Consider the following 26,488-nt stretch of genomic DNA (forward strand, 5'->3'; position numbering starts at 1 on the left):
AAGGGGCATAGTTGTGTGAGGGAGGTGTTTACTTGGAAAGGTAGGTAATTTATTAAAACCACCTATAAAATTGGTGATATTAGATTTATCCCTCCACACAATGCAAAATTACGTTTACCCCCTTTAACCCAAACTCCACATACCTTTTTTTCGTTGAATTAATGGCAAAATTATGAATTTCTTTTTCAAAATATTCTTTAAAAATTAATTTGTTAAATCAAAATTTGAATAAAATCAAAATTTCACCATTAATTTCTTAAAAATAGAAAAGAAGGGACTTCGTCTTTTAGTCAAGGGTTAAAATTTTATAAAATTACTCTTATTTTCTCCCGTAAAATTCGGTATGTTTAACTGGAAAACATTTATCAACTGGATTATTAAATTTTCATAAAAAGAAATGGGGTTACTTTGTAAGAGAAAACAATAGTAGGATCTATTAATTAATGTTCCCTGTTTTTAATATGCGGTTGCTGTTACATGCCGAAGATAGAGCAACTGATGAGCCCAAATAATAATAATAATAATTGGAGAAAGACTTACAGAAAATGATCAAAATGCTCTATAAGTCCTCTCTTGTTCTTGAGGTTTGAAGGGTTGAAAGATAGAGAACCTTTAGGGCTGAAGAAGGAAAAAAGATTTTACCCTAGAAGATAAATCAAGAGTTTTTGGCTAGATATTGAACACAAGGGTGCCTAAGCCATTTTATGTTAGTCTTCTACTACAGAATGAAGTCAAGGGTTTATCTGTCATCAATTTGAAAACAAACAAGGGGTATCAGAAATATTCATCAAAAAGTGGAGGGATGGGTATGCCTAAATCCCCCAATAATAAATTAGTTGTAAAGAACATAACAGTCAGTCAAGGAGGGACGTTTATCCAAAATATAATATAAAGAAGTAAAATAATAACCATATTATTTCTTCTCTGTAGGCCTAATATAAATTCACATTAACAGAAATGTGTAGTAAAAAAAAAACAAAAAAGAGTAGAGATATGGGGGGGAGAATGAATGAGAGAGAGGTAGGTAGTTAAGAGTTAAGAGTAGGTAGATCTCTGTCTCATCCATTTGGTTGCAGACCACTTCTCACCTGATAATACCTCACATCCTCCATGTATGCTCTTTGGATCTGACTCTCCATCGAGTCCCTGAAAAATAAAGAGAGCTGCTATTGGCACCCCAATTTTTACTAATTACACCCCAATAAAATGAAGAAAAATAAATAAATAAATCAATTGTTGAGAATGAGTAATTAATACTATACATATTGATACATTATAATAAATTGTAACATAATTAATAATCTAAAACAAACAACCTCACCAGTTATTTACAATTAGAATTAGGCTCATATTAAAAAAAAAAAATCATAGTAGAAATCACACAGATTCTATTGACACCCCAATTTTTACTCATTCTCAACAATTGGTTTATTTATTTTTCTTCATTTTATTGGGGTGTAACAAGTAAAAGTTGGGGTGATTATAGCAGCTTTCAAAATAAACATTTTCACTATTCCAATCATTCTGTGTCCCTCAAATAACAAAGAATTAAAGCGAAATTGTTTTTGTCTGTTCAGAGCAATGCTGGAGTAACATTGGGGATTTACTGCGATTCTCACATTTCTGACGTGGAGGTGCACACATAACCAGAGATGCTTTTTACTCATATCTCCAGGAAACACATCTATGGCTATTATATCAAGGCAGTGAGAATCACAGTGAAAAGGGATTTTTCTTGTATTATTCATTCAACTAGAAACCTCAAAGGGCTAGATATAATTTAGTCTCCTACTAATTATGAAGAAAGCATGCCACATGGCAACGAAGTACAGCTAAAATGGGAGGAAAAGCACATGTTACCTAGGGATCTGCGTTGTTTAATAGGATCAAATGTTTAGGGAATCCCCTAAGACCATCTTCCCATCACAAACCATGTGACTAAATTTTTTCATAAGCTTTAAGGGTGATTTAGACACACACCCCTTCATGTTTTGGTGACAATTTGAGATGACATTATGCTCTTGACATTGGTCTGCTCTTATGCTCTTATAAATTAATAAGAACTCTCAGCTTCAACCTCCAGACAATAATAGACGCTTGATTTTTCTGCAAAAACCAATCATCTTAAACTCCTATGGTAAATTATTTTTAATCTATTCAACCTTACATTCAATCCATCATTTAAACCATTCTTTGACCCTCCATGAAGTTTGAATGCTAAAGCAGATAAAATCTTTTTTTTTTTTCTTTTGCTTAGCAAGCAAGGGACTAGTGGTTAATAGAGGTGAAGATGGGTTCAACAGGATTTGAATCTAGGTTGTGGAATCAACTCTCCTCGAGCCTTTACCACTTAGCCAAGTTCAAGCAAATAGAATCTTAAGAAGACGGTAAAAATTGTTACCCTTTTGGTTGAAGATGACTGCTTTTGGAAACAAAAATCAAGGATTTTGTAATTAGGGGTTGAATATGAGGGCATTTTTTCATTAGTCTACAACAACAGACTATGGTCAAGGAAGACATGTCTTCAGTTTGAAAACACAGGGTATCTCAAATATTCACCAAAACGTGCAGGGGTATGTCCAAATTACCCTAAGAATAATCAATTAAAAGATGGTAAATGCATAAGAAAAAGACAATCACTAAATAATAGAAGACATTGAAGAAAGTGAGAGAACGGTAGGATCTTGGGCAAGCCAAATTTTAAAATAACTAGTAGCTTTGTTATGAATATAGGGGTTTGTTAACATGTGCCCTAAGGAAGGGCACACGTTAAGATGCATTAAATACCCCTAGGAAATAAGAATTTGAAGGTATTTTTGGCAGGATTTTTTTTAAAGGCATTTTTCGTAGGAAAACTTAGACTACTGATAAATTGACGCTCTTTATACACTCTCCGACGTGGCATGTGAACATAACCATGATCTTTTTCCTTGTGTATCCCGAAGAAAAAGATCTATGGTTCTATCTATTGAAAAGTTATTCCCAAGGTGTATTTAATGCATCTTAACATGTGCCCTTAGGCCACATGTAAACAAAACCCATGAATATGTTAGAAATTGAAGGTGAAAGAGCAAACCATGCTCCAAAAAAGAACTGCGTCTCCTTTGATTGGTTTTACCGACATCCCTTTCACAATTTGCCCCCCACAGCTACAAGTCCCAGTCCCAGCCTGAAACAATTTCCAATTTAAACCATAAACATATATAATCAAATATTAAGTCTGGACAAATAAATGGTTAGAAGTCAAAAACAAGAATACAACAAAGTGGAAAGCTTCTATAAGCACTCTCTCCCATTAGTGAAAACTCAAGTATATATAATAGAAAAAAGAAACCCTAGACTCCAAAATCTAATCAACATGACCCAATTTTGATTAAAATTGTTTATGCATAGATATGCTCCAGATACCACAATATCTTCAAAGACCATTTATGTATGAGTGAGCTATGGAAAGCTTCAAAATACAGCAAAATCTGTAGTGAAAACCAATACTGTAGAGAATTCTTGTCTTAAAAAAGGAGAGATATTTCAGAAGAGGATGACAATGAATTTGTATAAAAAAGATAATATACATGATCAGGATCAAGAGCCAACCATTTGGTCAACATTTTGGCCAACGTGTTTTGTCCTATACGGGTTACAAGTTTCATAATGGGCTAATTTTTGGTGAGGATGATCTTTATGGTGAGGAGATCATCATCACCAAAAACCAGCCCATTCTAAAATTTCTAACCCCACTTTAAAAGTTGAAAAATCGTGGACCATCCATTTTGTTGTAAATCACTTTTGATGGGATTAGAAGTTTCGGTTGACTCGTGAGAAAACACATGATCCCAACCATTCAGATACAAATACAACAGTTGAGATTTATGCGTATCTTGATAACACAAATCTAGGAGATACTTATCCCCAGTATAAATCTCAACCATTGGATTTTGTGTTTAAACGGTTGGGATCATGTGTTTTTTTCATGAGTCAAGGGATCCTGACCCATATATATGTGTATGTGAAGCACACTAGCAATCCAAGAAACAAATTCTCTCTTTCTACCCTTACGAACCGGGATATATGTGTGCAGGTTGTACAAGGATAATGATTTTGAATTTCCATGAACCCATAACATCCAAAATAAATTACTTGCCATAAGGTTTGAAATTCCCTTAACTATACTCACCATAGGAAAGTAAGTTTCTCCCCCATCAACATTGTCACTCAAATACATGAGCATAGTTGCTATTCTTTGACCTCCACGATTCAAGTTAAACTGCAATTCAAAAATATATATATATATATATCCATGGATTTTTAGAAGCATATCCAAGGTGGGTTCAAGCAAACTGAACTGAATCAGATGCAGACATAACGGAAATGATGCAAAAATCCAAACAACTTACAGTGTCAGAGAAGTAGTCATGATGTGGCTTGTAAAATTGACTCTTTTCGTACCTGTGCATCTGCAGATGTTAGTTAGCCTTGATAATGGAACAAATTAGTCTCCATGCTCATATGAAACACTTCATAATAAAGATGTTAGATGTTCTACCTCAAAACTTGGACGAGCTCTCCATTTTGTACTGGTATTTGAGAATATACAGAAATTCGTTTTTCAATGGCCTGAATGTTTAAGACAACATAAGAGCCCATGTTTAAATTATTTCTAAAATTGGAGCTCTCCATTCATGTCTTTTGAACAATGTAAAGTGAATATTTGGATACCAATACAGATATCTAAGCTCGAAAGGCTTTTCTTAATGAATGAAGATTGGTAATCAGAACACTGAAAGAAAAACAACCTGTACAATTGGATACGTTCTCTCTTCGGAGCTCAAAAACATACCAGAACTTGTCCTAACATTACTCTTAATTCCCTGAAAATGAATAACATAAAAGTATAATCACACACATTAAGACATGAAGTGTTACAAGACAAAGACATCTTGATTTTCGAAAAAAAAAAAAACAGTTCTCATACACAATAAACAACATTTCAAAAAAAAAAAAAAGGCATACTAATCTACACCTAGTATCATGTTTTAAAGTCATTGTATTCAAACACATCTCGATCATTTGAAAAATCAAGACATTTCAACTTGAAATTGTACAAGACTAATGGAGACACACCCCTAGTCTTATTGTAGTCATCCGTAAGATTAAAACATCTTGGCCAAGAGATACCAAGTGAATTGAGACTATGTAACATGCCTACCATGTGTATGATTATCTTGCAGCAAAGCATACTTTAAAGGTCAGTTTTTTACCATTGATCGGCAAGTTCCAGTGATTTACCTAAAATAGAAGCAAAAAAATTGTAATTCATAATAAATTACACAAAAAGAAATTAAGAAACAAAACCTACTCAAAGAGGTGATTTAAGATAAACAATTTTTGATGAATTGTGATTTATAATCCCTAGAAAGATTAACAAATACAAAATTTTAAGATAAACACTGTTCGAAGAGTGAATGAGACGGGACTAGAAAGAGGAAGGACGACTATTTTCCCACAATCCGGTCATCCCCATAATAGTATGTTAGGTGTAGTGAGCATCCACGGAGGACTTTGCATCTAAAAATCCCATGACTTATACCAACTACAAACCAAGAATTTTGTTCTAATTTGATATGATTAGTATAAATATTTAGTTACCATTTTAGCATAAAGTGTTGACTTGAAGGTGTTGAAATAAGTCTAGATGTCCTTTTTGGTCTTTTTACCTACTTAGATTATGTAAACACTTTAAAGCCTAATTAGGGCTAATTATCAATCGAATCTTTTTCTCTCAACTTCTAACTTGGTATCAAAGCTCTACGATCTCTGAATCTCTGTCGAACCTCGTCTTCTTCCACTACAAACTAAATCGACTCATTCTCCTTAAAAAAGAAAAACTCTATAGCACTTGTCTTTGACTCATATCACCCCTACGGGGGTTCTTTGTTGCTGCAAACCCCATGCGATAGGGAGTTAGAGCCTGCGATCACAGCAACGATGCTGTTTAGGGCCTGCGACACCTAAGGTGGCTGCATCTCAGTCGTGCGACACCCCTAGTGGCTGTCCTGCAGTCGTACGATACCCTTGGTGACTGTAGTAAGGTCAAACGACACCCTTAGTGGCTGTAGTAAGGTCATATGACACCCCTGGTGGCTGTAGTGAGGTCGTGCGACACCCTTGGTGGCAGTCAAGACATCTGCAATCACAGCAGGTGATTTGTTGACGTCTTTTTAACACAGCAGGTGCTGTTCTGACCTGTGTGACACAGCAGGTGGCTGTGTTTTTAATTTTTTGATTCCGTAGTGGTTATATGAAGGTGCCGGCAGTTTTTTTGAACACCTACGAAGTTTTTCGATCACATCAGGGTGTTGTTTGAGGCTGTTCTCCCACTTATCTTGCACATTAATTACCTATACTTGCCGTAATGATTACCTGGGTCACCCACAACAGTGCTTAATCAGCTCTTACAACTCTTTTGATCGTGTATTGTCACCTCTAGGGTGCTGCGATCACTTTATCATAGGGAGGTGTGCCCTCATATTCTCGAACTCTCTTCAATCCAAAGTACTCGGATTATTTAATGGCGTCTGAGTCCTCCTCTTCCTTGATCACTGGTACTAATAATGGATCGAGTGGGTTTCCGTCTCATTCAACCGACTTTCCTGGCATTCAAATCACTACCGTGAAATTAGATGGTCCTAACTATCTTCTTTGGGCACGATCGGTTGAAATGTTCATTGGTGGAAAAGGGAAGATCGGTTACCTCACAGGGGCGGACAAACAACCTACACAGACCGACAGTTCTTACTCCCAGTGGTTTGCTAATGATTCTATGGTTCGTTCTTGGCTGGTTTCATCTATGCAACCACACATTGCAGCTGGTTTTATGTTCTCCTTGACAGTAAAACAAATATGGGATTCCACAAAGAGTATTTACTCGCAACGACAAAACAATGTCCGCATTTTTAACTTAGAGCGTGAGATTTCTCGTCTCTCGCAAGGTGACTCTTCTGTTACTACCTATATATCACAACTATGTGCTCGGTGGGAAGAGTTGACATTTTATTCCTCGTACTACACTTGGAAGGACCCTCTTGATGAAACATTGTATGCGTCAATTCTGGACAAGAATCGGGTTTTTCAATTTCTAGCGGGTCTTCGGGATGAGTTTGAGTATGCCAGGGTTCATTTATTGGGTATGGATCCTTTTCCATCCCTCCAGACTGCGTATTCTTATGTCTTGGCTGATGAGAGTCGTCGTGCGGCCATCCTACCTCTTTCTTCAGGAGATCATTCCGCGATGCTTGCTCGTCTACCTTCTCCACAACCCTCTAGTGGATCTCTACCTACTCGTCAGCGACATAAGTGTGATCATTGTGGAAAGTTGGGTCATGTGAAGGCTCGTTGTTATGCACTTCATGGTCATCCTACTCAGAACCGTCAACAGTTGCAACGATTTTCAGCTCATGTAGTCTCTCAGCAGACAACTGATTTAGCACATTCTTTAGCTCCTACTTCCTCAGTGGAGTCGGTATCTCTATCCCAAGTCGAGCTTGACAAGTTCAGGAAATTCTTCAATCAGATGGAGACCTCATCTCAGCCGGTATCTACATTCGCTCATTCAGGTACCCTTGCATCTGCACACAGTGTTTCCACCATTTCTTTACCATGGATCATTGATTCTGGTGCCTCCGATAACATGACCGGTACGTCTTCGTTTTTTCAAACTTATAGTGTTTGTTCTGGTCATCGCAAGGTTCGCCTGGCCGATGGTTCTTTGTCTTCTATAGCTGGTCAAGGTCATTTTCCTGTTACATCCTCGTTATCCCTCCATAACACACTTCATGTTCCTCAACTTACTACTAACCTTATATCTGTCAGTAGTCTTACTAAAAATTTGAACTGCAGTGTAACATTTTATCCCTCTCATTGTGTCTTTCAGGATCTGGGATCGAAGAGGACGATTAGAACTGGACGTGAAGTGAATGGATTGTATCTCTTGGACGTACCCGGTTCACCTAGTACCCATTCTGTTTTTCAACTTAGTAGTAGTAGTCAGTCTCATAAAGCTCTTGTAATGCAGTGACACTTACACTTAGGCCATATTTCTTTTGGTTATTTGAAACACATGTTCCCTACTTTATTTAATAATAACAAGTTGCTTGATTTTTCTTGTGAAACTTGCCAATTAGCTAAACATGTGCGTTCGTCTTATCCTGTTAGTATGAATACTGCTGCACCTGCTTTGTTTGACTTAATTCATTCAGATGTATGGGGTCCTTCCCCAGTTGTATCCACCATTGGTTTTCGATATTTTGTTTTATTTATCGATGACCATAGTCGTACTACTTGGGTTTATCTTATGAAACACAAGAGTGAAGTTTGTGGGATCTTCAAACAATTTCTTGCTATGGTCCAAATCCAGTTCGGTCGTACAGTCAAAACCTTCCGTTCTGATCATGGAACTGAGTACACCTATAGTGAGGTCTTAAAACTTTGTTTAGACTCTGGCATTGAGCATCAAATGTCTAATGTTAAGACCCCTCAGCAGAATGGTCGTTCCGAATGAAAAAATCGTCATATTCTAGAATTAGCCCGTGCCATCTCTATTGGTATGAATGTGCCACAATCCTATTGGGCCGATGCCGTTCTTACTGCTATATATCTTATTAATCGAACCCCCTCCAGGGCTCTTCAGTTTGCCACGCCTCTCTCTCAGCTTTGTCCAGATCGTCCCGTGTTTCCTCTGTCTCCGCGTGTGTTTGGGTGCGTTGTTTTGTTCAAATTCTTGACCAAACACGTACTAAACTTGACCCTAAGGCTGTAAAGTGTATTTTTTTGGGTTATTCTTCTACCCAGAAAGGTTATCGTTGTTACCATCCTCCTTCTCGACGGCGTTTCATTTCTCGGGATGTTTCATTTTTTGAGCATACCCCATACTACAATGGGTCCGTTGGCCTTCAATCTGAGTGGTTTCCCCTAAACTCTCCTGATGATCCCTTGCCTGTCCCCTTTCCTCTCCCTTTACCTGTTCCTCAATCTTCAACCCCTGTCAGTTTGTCGTCTCCTCCCTTACAGGTGTACTCTCGACGTCCACGTGATATTACCATCATTCCTATGCCAGATCAGCTCGCCTCCTCGCCTCCAGCTCCGCCTCCTTCTGTTCTCTGTGATGATCGTCCTATTGCCACTCGTAAGGGTAAGCGCACTTGTACTTATCCTATTTCTAATTATGTTTCTGATTCTGCACTCTCATCCTCCTATCGGAGTTTTCTTGCTTCTGTTTCCGCTATTTCTCTTCCTACTACTGTTGTAGATGTTATTATCCATCCTGAGTGGCGAGCAGCTATGATTGATGAGTTGACTGCTCTTGAAAAGACTCAGACTTGGGAAATTGTTCCTCTTCCACCTGGACGGAAAGCTGTGGGATGTCGCTGGGTTTTCACTCTTAAGCATAATCCGGATGGTTCTATTGCTCGTTATAAGGCCCGTCTGGTGGCCAAGGGTTATGCTCAGACTTATGGGATTGATTATCAGGAGACATTTGCTTCGGTTGCCAAGATGACCACCATTCGTGTTCTTCTTTCTGTTGCCGCTATTCGAGGCTGGTCTCTCTATCAGTTAGATGTCAAGAATGCATTTCTAAATGGTGATCTCCAGGAAGAAGTGTATATGGTTCAACCTCCTGGGTTTCTTTCATCAGCTTCTCCTACCCATGTTTGTCGTCTTCGCCGCTCGCTTTATGGATTAAAGCAGTCCCCCCGCGCATGGTCTGAGCGTTTTACTACGGTCATGCATCAGTTTGGATTCCATCAGAGCTCTGCTGATCACACTCTGTTTCTGCGTCACTCCCAGGGTAAAACTGTTGCGCTGATTGTTTATGTAGATGATATTGTTCTTACTGGAGATGATGATGATGGCATTGCTGAGGTAAAAACTTACTTAGGCCGTCAATTTGAGATTAAGGACCTTGGCAATCTTCGCTATTTTCTGGGTATTGAGGTTGCGCGGTCCCGGTCTGGTATATTTATTTCTCAACGCAAGTATGTCTTGGATTTACTGCATGACTCCGGTCAGCTTGGTTCTCGACCTGCTGATACTCTTATTGAGCAGAATCATAGGTTGGCTGATTCTGAGGGGGAGTGTGTGTCGGATATTGGTCAGTATCAACGTCTTGAAGGAAAATTGATCTATTTGTCTATGACTCGTCCTGACATTGCCTATGCTGTTAGTGTTGTAAGTCAGTTTATGCACTCGCCTCGAACATCTCATCTTACTGCCGTTTATCGTATTCTTAGATATCTTAAGGGATGTCCTGGTCGAGGTATTTTGTTTAGTAATCATGGTCATCTTCGTGTTGAAGCATGGACAGATGTAGATTATGCTGGTTCAGTGACTGATAGACGGTCCACTTCAGGGTATTGTACTAAAGTTGGTGGCAATTTGGTAACATGGCGCAGTAAGAAGCAGGATGTGGTTTCTTGGTCGAGTGCTGAGTCAGAATACAGAGCTATGGCACTTGGAGTGTGTGAGTTGATGTGGCTCAAGATCTTACTAGCTGACTTGTGTCTTCCTGTACCAATCCCATTCTTATTATATTGCGATAATAAATCAGCTATTAACATAGCGGCAAATCCGGTTCAACATGACAGAACGAAGCATATCGAAGTTGATCGTCATTTCATCAGAGAAAAAATTGTTTCTGGACAGATTTGTACTCCTTTTGTTCCTACATCTCAACAACTTGCTGATGTTCTTACCAAAGGTGTTAGCAAAATCACCTTTGAAGGCATCATGTCCAAGCGTTATTGATATCCACGCACCAACTTGAGGGGGAGTGTTGAAATAAGTCTAGATGTCCTTTTTGGTCTTTTTACCTACTTAGATTATGTAAACACTTTAAAGCCTAATTAGGGCTAATTATCAATCAAATCTTTTTCTCTCAACTTCTAACTGAAGGCATTAAAAGACTGATGATAACCTAATGGTAAGGAACTTAAAGAACCAGAAAATAAAGTCAAATCATTGGAGTGAATATTTGAAGTTAATTCCCATGATGTGTTAAAGCAAATTTACTGGCAATATGAATTATGAAACTCATCTAGTGTGTATCATCACAGAAGAACCAACAGACCACAAACAATCCTAGTTTAAAAAAGAGAATTATCATTGGCACCCCACTTTTTACTTAGTACAACCCAATTAAAAATAAAGAAAATAAATGAATGGTTGAGAACAAGTAAAAGTTGGGGTGCTAATAGAAGCTCTCATTTTTTTTTCACTATATTTCTATCTTTTGGGTTTAGGATTTTACATGAGACTAATTATAATTGTAAACAACTACCAAAATTGTTTGAACTGAGTGCAATACTGTCGAGACAATAATTTGAGCCGAACCTTTGTAATGTTTGAATAGTGTGTTGTAATCTTTAATAGGGGGTGTGATAAATAATTTAAGAAATTGGGGTGTAATAAGTAATAGTTGGGGTGCCAATAGCAGCTCTCTAAAAAATATTCCAGAAATCCACCCACAGATATAACAAAAATGAAAAAGCAAAGCAGCAAGCAAATGAACAGTATGTTGGTTAGTGGCAAGAAAAAGAATTACACAATATCTACTAGTGGAAGTAAAGCCTGGGTTTTTCTTCTCTAAAGCTAGATTTTCTCTTTGATTACAGTGGATTTAAGGATCTGTCATTCATCTAGGCTCTTCTTCATATCTTTTCTTCTCTATATAGCAAGCAAATTTAATGTCTCAACTCTGCTGATTCCTTGTTTCCGTTGAGAGTTAGATAAATCAACTCAAATACCAGCATTGTTGCTCTTTCCAGCACTTGTTACATAAAGAAAAAAAATGCAGTGTACAATGAACGGCTGAGATGGAAGATGTTCCCTAGAAAGCTTGTATTTCTCTTCCCATCTCAGCCGTTCAGTGGATATTGAGTGGCTAACATTGTTGGACTCTAGAAAAGTCCAATAAAATATTATTTGCATCTTACTTATAAAAAGATATATATATATATATATAACCTCATCAGGAAGCCCAGTTCAACACCTAGCATGTGTCTTACTTTTGGAGGGGCATACGTCATTGTGTATGCACTTTGAGGGGAATGCATCAAGGTTTTTTCTTGTGTGCCTCACCTCAAGGTACACCTAGGGGGAATGCCCAAAATGATATTTAAAACATGGTGAAATAAAGATATAGATTAATAAGGAAATGTAAAGAAACTAAGGAATCACAAAATGCTTCTTCATAAAAGACAATTTTCAATGAAGATCTATTCAGCCAACCCAAAATTTTGGGTTAAGGTTTTGATGATCAGAAACACACAAGAGGGTTCAAATCTTGTAAAAAAATTATTATTATATTTTTTTTTCCCACTCTTCTTAATGAATTCTCCTTTACTAGCAAAAGATTAAAAACAAAACAAAACAAAGAAATAATAATAATAAACAAGCAGAATGTATTGCAGTACATGCCTTCCCTGTTTTCGAATCCACCACCGTAGAATCCTTGAGACGAGGCTTTGCAATTGCCCTAAGATAATCACATTCCTGCAAAATTCATTAAATGTATATCAAACTCAATGTTGCAGTTCGAGGTAAACAGAAGTTTCTAACAGTTGGAGAAATTCAGAAGTGCCACCAAACATTAGCCATGAGTTTTCCAGGTCAAATGAGGGAAAATTGTGCATAAATATTATCAGAATTAAATGAAATAGAAAAGGTGTAATAGCAGAGCACTTCAAGGATTACATAAATGGAGAAATAGGGATTTATGCCATTTAACCCAAAGTTTCAAACAAAACTAGCAACCAAGGCATTGGAAAAGTTGCAAAAAGAAATGATAGAAGCATATTTGTTTTTCTTTCATTATACAATAAAAATAAAAAATAAAAAACTCTCGTCCTATCAACACATGGAGCATGTCACTGGAGGCCTGAACTACATTATCCAATTCGTTGGTACTAGTTGAACCACAAACCAAACCAGTTTGTGGCACGGTTCATAAAATCAAGCGAATCATGAAATCACCTGATTTTGATTGGGTTTGGCGAACCGAAAAATTGTTTAATTGGTTCAGTGAACCAAACCAATTTTTTACATTTTTTTCATTGTTTATATTATAATTTGGATTATTGTATTAGTTTTTCTCTATTTAACTTGGAATTTTTTAACATTATAATTGAACTTATAAATTGTATACTTGAATTATACATATGCACAAGCAAACCAAACTAGGGAACAAAAGAGGACCAAGAAACGAATTATCTCTACCTATCCCTACGAACCAGGTTCACTCTAGAGTGGCGGACCACGAACCTGAATTCGAACAGAGTAAACCGATGAACCAGGTAACATAGGGCCTGAACCATATGGTTTGTTATTGAAGAAAAAGGAGGGATATCAGAATAATAATAATAATAATTTGTGTGAGGGTTCAAGGAAAAGAATGCTCTATTAATGCCATAGACTCCAAACTGTTTGCATATCTCTGCAACTCCACGAACGTGATTGTTCACTTTGTGCTCATAGGAGATCACACAGGAAGGTTTTTCCGGGGGTAGTGGGGAGAGGAAGAATGGAGTAAAGTATCACTAAGTCCAGGAAATGCTCTCAAGGCCAGGTGCATAGAGAACATGCCATAACTGAGTCAGTATGTGAGGAAACATTGACGAGAACAAAAGGGAGGGTAGGTGTTTTTCCTTGATGGAGATAGTATTTTGTCTTCTTTGTCAACTGTCTTGCATGGAGTAGAAGAAGAGCACGATAAATAAAATATTACTCAAAAATCAGTAACCATCAATCTCTAAATTTCAGATAAACAAAAGTCTGTATATCCTCATGGAAGAAAATCCACATATTAGAAGGAGAACACAGGCGAAATTTCAAGTAGAAAAAGAAGAGGGGAGAAACTAAAATTGATCAACATGGAAGATATTAGCAGGAGAGAGAAGTCCAGGGTCAAATGATTGAAAGAAAGGGACAAGAACACAGTTTTACTTCAATTCTCTAGAATGATTAGGTTAGAGCATTATTCAACTAATCTTATATTTATATGAAACTAAATAGAAGATTACAAATGCACTCATACTAATTAGATTTACTGTACACACACCATTCTATGTATCACATAATGACTAAAAAAATACCATCATACCCCTAAAGCTGAAGTATACATCCAACATGCCCATCATGACAGAAATATCATGCAAAGTAGTAGACCAACCAACAGTTTTGCTGAAGATATCTACAAACTTTCTAACGAACTATCTCTAATGAAAAACTAGAGATCCATCAATATGTTTGGTCCGCCACCATCATCATCAGTATCACTCCCATCACCAATACTTCTCATCAACCTATTGAACTCTTCATATGAGTCAAATGTTCTCAGCTACTAATGATGCCTCCTTCATACTTTTCCTTTCTTCCAACTCTTCTGATTGCTCAACAAACCACTGATCAACCCCATTGATAGATGCCAATTCCCAACATAAGGCCAACCTTGTATTAGACCTCTGTGGATCACCATGCTCATCTAACTCAACATCATTGGCCTATCCTACCAGGAATTTATCAGATCTTCCTCCCATATATGAGGCTCAAGTCGATTGGATCGACATATCCCTCACCCTTCCTATTGTAGTATACCATCTTTTTTAGTTTTTCCACCGATAGACGACTTCTAGGCCTTGCGTGGATCAAGGCAAAGTACTCCGATTCCGCTCAACACATGAGGAGGTCTTCCATGTAGTACCTTTGACAATTATTCTTTGCAAGTTTGGAGCAGCCGACGCCCACAACATATAAAAACTACCAATCCGCTGCATGACAATATAGTATTCTTATGGGTATTGAGTGTTTTTATATTTATTTTTTTCTTGCTAGGAAAATGAGATTATTGAGTAATTAGTAGGTGATGGCCCGTTTTGAACCCAGTTCTAATTAACACCAAAGAGGTAGAAAAAAAAATGACACCAAGCTGAATAAGTGAAACTGCAATGGATAAGAAGTTGACTAATGGATTCCCTATTATTTTCACGTAAGAAGTAGGAGTCAGTTATGGTTAAACCTGGGCTTAGACCCATAGCTCAGTTGGTTTGGCATATTGCAAAAAACATTAGAGGTCATGGGTTCAAGTCCAGCTAACCCTTTAAAAAAAAGGTTACAATTAAACTGCGAAAGATGAGGCCCACAGTCAAGATCGTATTCAAACAGCTGTCCAAACATCATTTACAACCATTCAACCATTGTTTTGACCTTGCAATTGTATTGGACTTTGAGATGGTTTGTACAATTCTTTTGCTTATAAGTTTCACCTCTTTAAAATATGAAAAAGATTTAATGGAGATCTATTTCCCCCTTCTTTAACATATTTCACTTTAATTCAGGGAAAAAGGGAAAAAAGAATAAGTTTGAGCAGTTCATACCTCCATACTCAAAAAATTATGGAGGACAACTATTCGTGGCGACCAGCTGATTATCTCGGGTTGGACCTACATCAATAAAAATTTACATTATATAATGTGGATGGATAAATATTAAGTTTCAAAAAAACCAACAGAAACCAATAATAGCACAGAAATATCAAAAAGCGAACTACTAGAAAACAATAATAACACCAAAATATCAAAAAACAAACTAGTGTATTACAATTTTCTACAACCTCGGTACTAAATTTCCATTATACCCGATATTTTCTTAAAATATTTCCCTTTCCCCAAGTATAGACATAAAAAGCTATGTTTCTTTTCTTCAAAATTATCAATAAATTACCATTTGTTTCGTGAAACTTTCAGTGAACAATGTCTTCAATTTTGAATTACATAATTTCCTTGACATTATCTTCAAAACTTGAAATTTTAGGGAAATCAAAATTCTCAACCCCTTAAACCCATCCGAACCATATTGCTTCTTCAAAAATTGATCCCTACATGCATTTTTAGGGTGAAAATAAAATAATCTTTAATATTTTAATTAGTTCAACATATTAGTATTTTATCAAGTGCAATTAAAAGATAAAGGTGCATGAGCTTAGTAGCTAACAGTCCATGCTCTGAACAATACGCCTAAGTGAATTGATATTACAGGAGCAAGGGATCCTAGAAGGGCAGAATAGAGAATAAAATGAAAGGATTATAAAGAAACAGATAGGCAGATGGCACTACTATTATTATTACTTTGGATAAGTGAGCAAGTAAAAATGGGGTTTTGATAATGTTGTATTACGACTCACAAACTTAAACCACCTCATTGATGTGGCACCTTTAGTGTCAGGGTTATAGGGGAGATGTATGTCTACCCAATTATGGGGAATATATATTTTGCCTTTGTGCACTTAAAATAACATGATTATGATAATTTTCACATATAATTTTGTTGTTTTTGGCTGTTAACATGTAACAGAACGCCATGGGCATTCATGTCCTTTCTCTATATGGTTGTTTCTTGAAGTTCGATCGTTTAGGAGTGTGCTTTTATGCTTGTTTTATCATTTCCAAAAGTTTCGATGAAAATTTTCAAAAATATTTCAACCATTTCCCTAAATAAAGCGTAATTACACACTTTTCCCAAAAGGTAAAAATATACCTAGGCATTGAAATTTAGTACTTCATCTTCAACTGAACAAATAGCAGAATGCAGCTCCTAAAAAATATACAGAGATTCTATTGCCACCCCAATTCATATGTAAATCACCAAAGAATTAGCATACATTAGCAAAAGTTGGTGTGGCAATAGAAGCTCTCAAAATATATAGGGTAATGATACCATAAATCAAATGAGGAAATTCTTGATCTTGTTTTGGTCATAAACTTTGACCAAAGGATGTGGACTAATACATAGTAAATTATGGTACGCACTAGAACAAAATTATGTTGCATGTCCCAAAAGATCACAATGTTTTGATTTGTTTCGATATTTCAGAATATGTTGATATGTATAGAATTTATACATTTGCTCTCTTTCAAAGAGAAGGAGAGCCATGTGATTTTCCAGGTGCAGAGTTCACGTTTATTGAAAAAAACATTTAAAAAAACTATTTCCGTCACACTAGATAGAGAGACGGGGATGGGAGAGATTAAAAATGAAAGCTCTCACATGAAGGTGCTGCTACTAGATGGTGGCTGATCATTGCTCTGTTGTTGGCTATTGGATGCTCCCTCCCCTCCATCCCAAACACGACAGAGGTTTAAAACAAAAAGTTGGTAGCACGGAATTATTAAGATAACACAAACGGAATTATTTGGCTAATATTTAAGGCGCAAACAGAAATCTTAGGCCATCATAGAGCAAAAGAGTAACAAAGCTAGATCAGGCACAGGCACATGCACAGAGTGGAGGGAACCATACTTCAAATTAACCTATGCTTATCCCAAGTTCCAACACCCCCACTCCAAATAGAATATGTGTACTTGCAGTAAAATACAGAGATGATTAAGGTTTAAAATGTTGTTTCGAAGGATATTTCAAAGAAAAAATTGAAACACTCATCGATACAAAGCGACATTCCAAAACATTCGGAATTTTCTGAAACATTCATAAATGTCAATACTATAAATCAGATTGCATTAAAGTATACTTATTGTTTCAACTTTCAATAAGCTATAAAATATCTGTAGCCTAGTGGATAAGGCATCTGATTTTAATAAGAAGATGGTGGTTGTTTCCTTTTTTATTTCATTTGAGAACGGCTCTTAAAATATAACCTCCTCTAAAAGAATTTTGAAAAAAATTGATTTGAAAGACTGAATATTTTTTGCAGAGATTCTTGATACCATTTGAATCTTTACTTTTTCTTTTTGTAGAGACACCATTGCTGCAAGGATTCCATTGCCTTCTCTAAATATTTTTTTTCCTTTTTTCTGATTTTTGTTTGTTTCTTAATGTTTCAGTTGAAACATTCTAACACAAACTGAAACTTTCCGATACAAATTGGCATCAACCAAAACAATTCATTCTAGGACTGTTCCATATTAGAATGTTTCAAGAACCGGTATTTACCGTCAAATACATTGGATACAATACAATACTTGGACCCATGGCGAGATAACCTAATTCACCCTCATCTTCAGAAATAAAAAATATTTTTGGCAATATCTTCTTATCGGTGATTAAATGATTCACTGTATAGAAGGAGATGGTGGATAACTAAAGAATAAGACAAACCAAGGGTTGTGCAAACATCAAAGTGAAGAAACAAGTAACCTGGTAATGAAGTCCAATTTAAACCTTCAAGGAATGCCATTTTTTATGGAAAAGTACGTATCTGTTTTAATGAAGGGAACCTATCCAAATTAATGAAGTCCAATTTAAACCTTAAACGAATACTATAATTCATGGAAAAGTATGAATTTGTTTTAAGGAAGGGAACCATCTCAACCATCTAGCTGGTCAAGGAAACCAATAAAAGCTACATAAACGATAAACTTTCTCTGCCCACTTATAATTACATCCTAGCTAATGGCAAAGATGTCAAAAAAGAGAGATATACAAAATTTAACTATTTGTTGATATCAAAAAGGAAAGAAGGAAACCAAAAAAATTAAGGGAAAAAAAACTAGTTCACTTTTTCAAAAAGGAAAACATTGTGTTAAATGATTGCAAGGGAAATCAAATGTTTATTAGTCATATGGACAAGTATGTACCAAGCATCCATAACTCAGACCCAAGTTATGTCTCGTCAAGAAAAGAAAAATCTTATTTATGAATTATGATTTAGAAGTAGAATCATTCTTTCTTAATCAGGGCTGAAAAGTATTCAATAGAAAAGCAATTCAATGGTAGATGATAGAGCAACATTAACTAGAAGGCTAATCCATGAGGATCATGATTAGAACATACAAATCCAAGGCGTAGAATATCTGCTTCTTGGTCATTTGTCCAATGCCGAATACCTGAAAGTCATAAATAAGGCTTAGCAAATAAAAAATCATCATATGAAATTCCAAATATTCACTGAAATATGCTTCATAACCTTTCTTTATGTGGAAATAGGTATATAAACATAATCGCTGAAATCATAACAGACCAAAATAAACAATAAAATCCAACTATTAAGGACACTCAATGTGATAAATGCTTCTTCAAATTTAGACAATAAGGAAATCACCATACCTTTAAAGGACAAAGAAAAGGAAAAAAAAAATATTATGAATAAATAGCATACAAAGGGTAGAAGTACAACTATATCCATCTATCATGTAGGATTCTAATTGAAAATCCAACCAAAAGTAATTCTTCATTCATTATGCGACATGCACATATTAGAAAAAGCACAGTGCAAAACACAAGATACACACACACACACACACACACACACACACACATATATATATATATATATAGATGAGGTTTTTTCAGCGCTTGATCAGATCTGTTCATGCCTATAGGTGTATCTCCTCAGGGAGATTTGTATGAGGATAGGTTTTCTCCATGACAAACTCATTCCCACCAAAAGAGGTGGGTGGAACATCCTTTACGGAGGTGGTCTTGAGATCTAGAACAATTGAAAATGATGATGGAAAGAAGATTAGATTGATTTCTAGTCAATTCGGAGAGTCTACAAGCAAGCTCAACAGGATTTAGATTTGCTCTGGTTGCCAAATTCTTCAAGTCTAATTGTCAGATGGAAGCTTTCTGAATCTTGTGATATTGTTACCTTTGATTTTCAACATATCCTTCTAAATTCTAAATATCAATCCAACATGATTCATGTGTGGGTAAAATCTTGACATCCTTCCACCCTTCCTTTCAATCTCCCAACTGATGCTCCCATGGGGGGTCCCTACAAAAACATTTTGATGACCAATTCAGCGACAAATTCAGTAGAGTCATAGTATGAGTTAATGAAATGGAGCACCTTTTCCTTGAACTAGCCCCCTATTTATAGATTTTCTCTCTGAATCTTTCTAAATATGGAGAAGTGCCTTGACTTTCATCATGCCCACATCAAAGGACCCCTCAGCCTTGAAGATAGACACATTCAATTCCTTCTAGATGTACCATGATAAAGAAAATGGGGAGAAGCACTAAAACTTTCCCCTAGGAGAGAGGCCTTGGAAGACCAACTTCTAAATATCATCGTCATACCACACGACATCGCCAAGGATATGAAAATGTTGAATAAAGGGAGTCCACAAACTTCAACAAAAGGAAAATGAAGAATCAAGTGATTTGCAATTTCTTTCGCCCATCCGCTAATCAAACACATGCTAGGAATTGGAAGCCTCTACCAATAAGGTGGTCCACTATGCGAATTTTTTCCAAAATAGCTGACCACACAAAAAATCACTACCATAAATGTAGTGCAAGTGCCACAAAAGAGCCTAGTGAGGAACCAATTACGGTCTACTAAAGCTAAGTAACCATGAATAGAGAACCACCACTTTGGGTGCCTTATCCAAACTCCCATTCGAATGAAAGTGATAATAACCACCACATTAAGGCTTCCAAGAAGGGTGCTAAATCTTCAATTTCCTAGTAAGATTTTTGTATAGGACTAGATCCCAGGAGATGGATTCCAACTCACTAGCATTACATAGACTAATCATCTCACATTTCCTATTTGAAAGAGCATTAAGGAATAGGAAAACGAGTCAACACATAAAACATTCTCCTAGAAAACAATTAAATATCCATGTCTAGGTTAGAAACAAATGCCACTAGACATTTGGGAATCGTTCAAAACTTTTTTCTAGATACTGCAGCCATGATGAGTCCTTGTGGGAATCGGAAGCTAGACTTCATCATTAAGGCCATACGTACCATCAATAAAGGTTCTCCAAATTCTATCCCTTTCACAAAACTTCCACAGTCATTATTCGAATAAGGCCATGTTCATTTCCTTTAAGCGCTTAATGTTGAGGCTGCCTAACTCTTTTGCAATATATATCTCTTGCCCTCCATTAATTGAGACTTACGACTCTTATATAATCCCACAAGAAATCTCCAATTTGTTACTCTGAGGTTTTGGCTGCAAACATCAGATAGTGAACAAATAAAGGAAGTGGAATGCTTTTGATGAAACTCAGGTTAACACCTTTAATCAAGTAATTTTTCTTACAAGTAGCTACTTTATTTCAAATCCTTTCACCATTGGATCCAATTTGACTACGATTTATAAGTGGCACATAGGAGATGGCCGAGATAGGAAGAACAAAATTGCCAATTTGGAGCCCAAACATGTCACTATTGCTTGCAAATCCATGGGTAACTCCCTATGAAGAATTGACTCTTGGCCAAATTTATCTTCAAACCAAATCAAACTTTGAAACAATTTTCAATCTATTTCAGGTGAAGGATATGAATCATGGAAGCATCAATGAAAATAAGTGTAATCTGCAAAATGAAGGAGAGATATTAAAGTACTCAAGACAAGAACTTTAAAACAAAGCACAAAGCCCCAGCCCCTTCATCTTATCACATCGTACAATGACTTACTTGCAATGATAAAAAGAAGAGGGGAAAGGGTATTCTTGCATATGGACAATTAATATTTAGACAAAACCAATTGAGTTCCATTCTAGAGGACTAGAAATGATAACATGGAAATAAAAAATTCCACCCATCTTTGTCATCTTAAACTAAAACCCTATTCTTTGCAACATATAATCCAAGAACCAACTAAAATAGTTGATCGTCTTCTCAATGTTTGTAATATCCTAAAATTTTATTATGTATCTCAAGGAATAAATTTAATGAAATTTGCTGATTACTAATCAAAGTTGTGATGGCATAGTTTTTGAGTCAATCACATATTGTTTGTAGGTTTAGAACTGTTGAGAAACATAATTTTCCGTGGGTTTGATTTGATGATTTAAGTTAATTGATCCAAAAAGATATCTTAGAAGAATATATATGAATATAAAGAGTTAATTCATATTCATTTATGTTGAATCTATTGAGAGAAGTCGAATCTAAACCTTGTTTGTTTATTTATGTTGTATTTAGGTTTTGATCTAGTAAGAAAGTGAATTAAAAGTCAAGCTAGTTGAATAAAGATTTAGGGTGTCGAGTTCAGAAGCTAAGAATTGAATCAAATGAGGCAAGGAATTTCCAATTTCTTAGTTGTAGTCATAGATTTGTTTTAAAAACTTATTTTTTTTGTTTCGAAGTAATGATTATTTCAAAATTTATGTTCAATGTATATATTTTAGAATTTGAATCTATTAATGTTGTATTTATGTTATAAGAGATTTTGTTTTTTTACATCAACATACAGCAAAAAAATTTAATTTTAAAAATTGTTTTTCAAAATTGCTTTTTGAAAAAAAAAATTTGTAATGTCAAGAATGGTTTCATATATTTTGTAAAAGAATGTCAAGGTTTAGACTGGTGGGAAAAATGATTTTTCAAAAGAGATCATGGTTGTATTTATTGTTGGTATTATTGTACTTGTTGACGTGTATGGTATATGAATACCGATGTACATTAGATTTAGCTCACATGATCGCGAGATATGCTTTATATTCCTAAATTTAGCTCGTGTGATCGTGAAGACTAGGTATACCGATGTACATTAAATTTTCTAATATTATGTTGCGACAATATAATATTTCATAGAAAGACTAGGTATTCATACTCATATTGAGTGTTACTTTTCAATTTAATTTATGTTTTGAAAAAGAGAATAGTTTCATATTAAAAAAAAAAAGATGTTTAATATTTTTGAAAACAAAAAGAATTAATTATACTTATACATATATTAGTGATCTATTAAAGGGTTAGAGAATACCTATAAAGAATAGTTGGTCATAACTTTTTGGAGTGACACGCTACTCTAGGACATAGATTGAAATGTCTGATATGCCTAGTAGTATGGGATGCTTTGGAGATTAGCACCACTCTCGATATCTAAGAAATTCCCTTCTGCCTTTAATAAAGTACAAGATGTAAAAGTAGTGTCTATACAAGACTAGAGTTATTTGAGATTTGCACACCCGATGGGTATGGTTGAAGCTGGCTAGCCAATGATCATTAACAGTCTAGAGTAGTCGAACGGATTTGACCCACGTTATGGAGGCATATTTCACTATTGCCCTGATCAAACGACCAACCAGAGCCGGATAAATAGTTACCCTCTAATGATTTGCCTTCCTGGCCACAAAATCAGGAACTAGTGGTAAGGTTTCACACCGATGAAGTATTAGAGCATACATGTATCTTGACTGAGATGTTCACATCAGTGGTGATCCTCAACCTCTATTCTAACACACTATCATTGATTGTATATTATGTTGATGCTGAGTTGATTTTCGAGTGTTTACATTTACAGTATTTCAGTTAAATTATTTAAATGCAATTATTTCAATATGTTAATTAGATTGTTTTCATAATTGATATTATTTGAAATAAAACCTACATATTTTTAAAACTACTTTTAATGTGATTAATTTGCATATTAGAACTATGATTTTGCAATGTACATTTCCTATTGGGTAACTCCCTTGTTACTCATACTACCAATCATCTCAGTTTCAGGAAGTTCCAGTGATTGAAGATCAGCTTCATGATTGTTGCAGTTTCAAGATCAATAAGTATGTGTGTGGTGAGCATCAGTACATAGTAGGTCATTTTATGTTGAGAGAGCAAGTTAGTATATTCTTGGCAATAGGTGCCATTATTTCTTTATGTTATATATAAATAAAGAGAGTTATTAGATAGAATTGCTGCTTTTGTTTACGTATCGCATTTAGTTATATTTTCATTGCATTATAGGATATCATTTTCCAAAATTGTTGAGCTATATGTGTTTATCACTGTATGTGAAATATCTCACCCCTGGAGATTCTAATTCTTAATCATGGGGATGTGTGTTAGGATTTTGGGGTGTGACAATGTTCATCTTACAGAGGATGAAAAAGACACTATTGTGCAATCTAGAATTTATGTACTCATTGGCAATTAAAAATCTAACGAGATATAATGCCTCCATTCCAACAAGGTTATCTTGTAAACTTCCTCAATAACTACATTATGATTATGTTCAAAACTCCTTTAAAAGAAAAGCAATCGAAAATTTGATCAATCATACGGCTATATCACCGAGCTCCTTACTCACCTTCCTAAGCAACCTCCATAAACTCTACTATTATGACGTTCCAAACTTCTTATATATATGAAAAAGTGTTAAAATATAGGAATTTATGAGTTTATATTTGTATTTGTACTAAGACCAATATGGTCTTTTTGTAACTTTTCATGTGTTATAATACAATAGAGAAGGCTGAACCTGTTATTTTAACACACCTATGTGGGCCTCTCATGGAGATGACTACTGAAGAAAGCCTTCTAATAAAATGTAAAGTCTTGACTAGAATCGGCATGAGTGTCTCAAGATATGGGATGTCAAAATATTCCAACACTTGAATATATAAACAAAAAGATGGAAATAGGAGAGGGAGAGAAAAAAAAAAGAACTGATAAATTGAATCTACCAGAAGATTGCTCCAATCTCCGTAGAAATGCTAGTTGAAATAAAGAACCTGTGAAATTAAAATATCCATTCATAAAGTCATTAATGATAATACTTCACTCTTTTTATTGAACAACAATTCATAGCATTACCCACAAAGGAGAAGTGGATTGAATATTGAATATTTTGACTAAAACAAAAGGCACTTTTCCATGAAACAGTTCAACAATCACATCTAGAAAATCAAGCCAAGTCCACACCCTTTGGAATGAAGTTCAATTGGAATAATTATTTGATTTATATAGGGTTTTAGGCATTAGCTTTTCTATGGGCTTTCTTGCTAAGATTAGATTCCATTTGTGTCTCAAATAGTGGTACCACTACCTTTCCATCGCTTGAATATTGAGGGTTTGAATCTAAATTCATATTATTCATTCAATACAAGGATTTGGAAAAGGATTCAAATCAAATGCCCCCCAACTGAGTCATGTAAACAAGGATTAAGACCAAGGTTGTTAAAAGTGCTTAGCAGGGCCTAAGCAGTGGACCTCCTTGAGGCCTGGGGCCCAGGTGGGGCTTAAGCGACAAAAAAATTTAACGTTTCAATTTTTTATATGTAGTAAAGGCCATGCAAATAAAAGCAAAACATAACTTAAATGTCATTACCAAGATAATACTAAGTTACCAAATAGAAGATAATACTTGTACGTCAACACAACTAATATGAAAGAAAAATGAAAAAAATATAACCACAGATATTGAAGTAATTTGATGCCCGTCTTTGTTGTTATAATAAGATAAGGCTGAATAGGTGTTTGTAGACACCAAAATTCAGAAGACAAAAAATACCCCCAACTTTACATCTAAGTTACTATTTTCAAGGCCATCTTTGTCAAATTGAATAAAATTATGATCCCATGACCCTATAACCACATTTGTTAGTTTTACTTTTTAAAAATAATAGAAATATCCTTTTACTATCTTATCTTTAAAATGGCCTTAGTTAATACTTTAAATTACAACAAAGACCTTTACAATATATTAAATGATAAAAGATGGAAACATAAGATTATCTATTTAAAAAAAAAAATGGTTTTTAGAAGAAATTTTTATCATTCATAAATTCTAAAGTTTGCAGTTTATGTACGTTTGCACATGCCACCTACTAATTTTTTAATCTATGACACCTCACAGATTAGCTAAACATTTGAGACAACATTTATATTTAAAATTGTGTAAATACCCTTTAAAACACAATTTATACATTATCATTTTAACCCTGATTTTTGAAACCCTGCTTTAAGCAGGTAAGGCCTAGGTGCTTGGATGGTCTAGGCAGGCAAAGCGGGGCCAAGGGGCAGCTTTTGACAACAGAGCTAATAACCATGATTCAAAGAGCTATATTAGATTTCCAAGAACCAGTTTCAATGTGTTATAGTACAAATTTTGCACTCTAAGAAACTATAATCACATATGAATCTTACCAAAAATCAGGAGGTCTAACCAACATAATCTTACATTTGTAGGGATTTTTAATTCACAAATGAACAATTTAACATCTATCTAATTGAATAAGCATTAATCAGAAAATTGAATTCCCAATTGGGAAGAGACAAACAAAACCCACCAATTGAAGGTTACTAATCCCAAAGCTTTCTTTCAAAATTAACCTATAAATGCAACCAAACAGGGCCTAACCAAACACTTCCAGAGCAACAATTTATGCAAAAATCTGATATACAAATAAATATCTTATTAAGAATAAATAATCGAAAATGTGAACAATAAACAGATTGGCAGAAAGAAGAAAATACCGATTATCATCCCAACAGTGACGAAGGTGAGAAGTCCGAAAGCGATTTTGATCCCAGACATTGTTTCTCTCAAAGAGAAAGAGAAAGAGAGATGTGTCGAAGAATTTCTTCAGAAGAAGAAGAATGAATGGAGGAGGCGAGTCAAGATGCACAAGTCCGAACTGAGATTTCTAATAATAAGGCGCATTTTCGCGGAACAAAAATGGAAGAATTTTTAACACTTGCGTGTGAAAACGGCTTTCAACGCCCATTGCTTTTTAAAATT

At 35.4% G+C, this 26,488-nt stretch overlaps 1 protein-coding gene across 2 annotated transcripts; it reads right to left on the reverse strand.

The window, feature by feature from the left end:
* Positions 1–863: 863 nt before the first annotated feature.
* Positions 864–26,488, reverse strand: LOC147382513 (prolyl 4-hydroxylase 1-like). 2 transcript variants are annotated; one of them, XM_086427446.1, is made up of 11 exons: positions 26,224–26,487; positions 24,432–24,479; positions 18,838–18,890; positions 15,426–15,491; positions 12,472–12,546; positions 4,794–4,868; positions 4,544–4,614; positions 4,395–4,446; positions 4,175–4,264; positions 3,077–3,169; positions 864–1,146 (listed from the first exon to the last, which is right to left on the reverse strand). In XM_086427446.1, the coding sequence occupies exons 1-11, from the start codon at positions 26,282–26,284 to the stop codon at positions 1,036–1,038; spliced, it is 795 nt and encodes a 264-aa protein (XP_086283572.1). In that variant the 5' UTR covers positions 26,285–26,487; the 3' UTR covers positions 864–1,035. The 2 variants fall into 2 exon arrangements, with proteins under 2 accessions (XP_086283572.1, XP_086283573.1); XM_086427447.1 differs by having other exon boundaries at positions 1,087–1,489; positions 26,224–26,488.

The sequence above is a fragment of the Akebia trifoliata genome, chromosome 16, assembly GCF_017979445.1.
Source record: "Akebia trifoliata isolate Shusen 1 chromosome 16, ASM1797944v1, whole genome shotgun sequence".
Lineage (NCBI taxonomy): Eukaryota > Viridiplantae > Streptophyta > Magnoliopsida > Ranunculales > Lardizabalaceae > Akebia > Akebia trifoliata.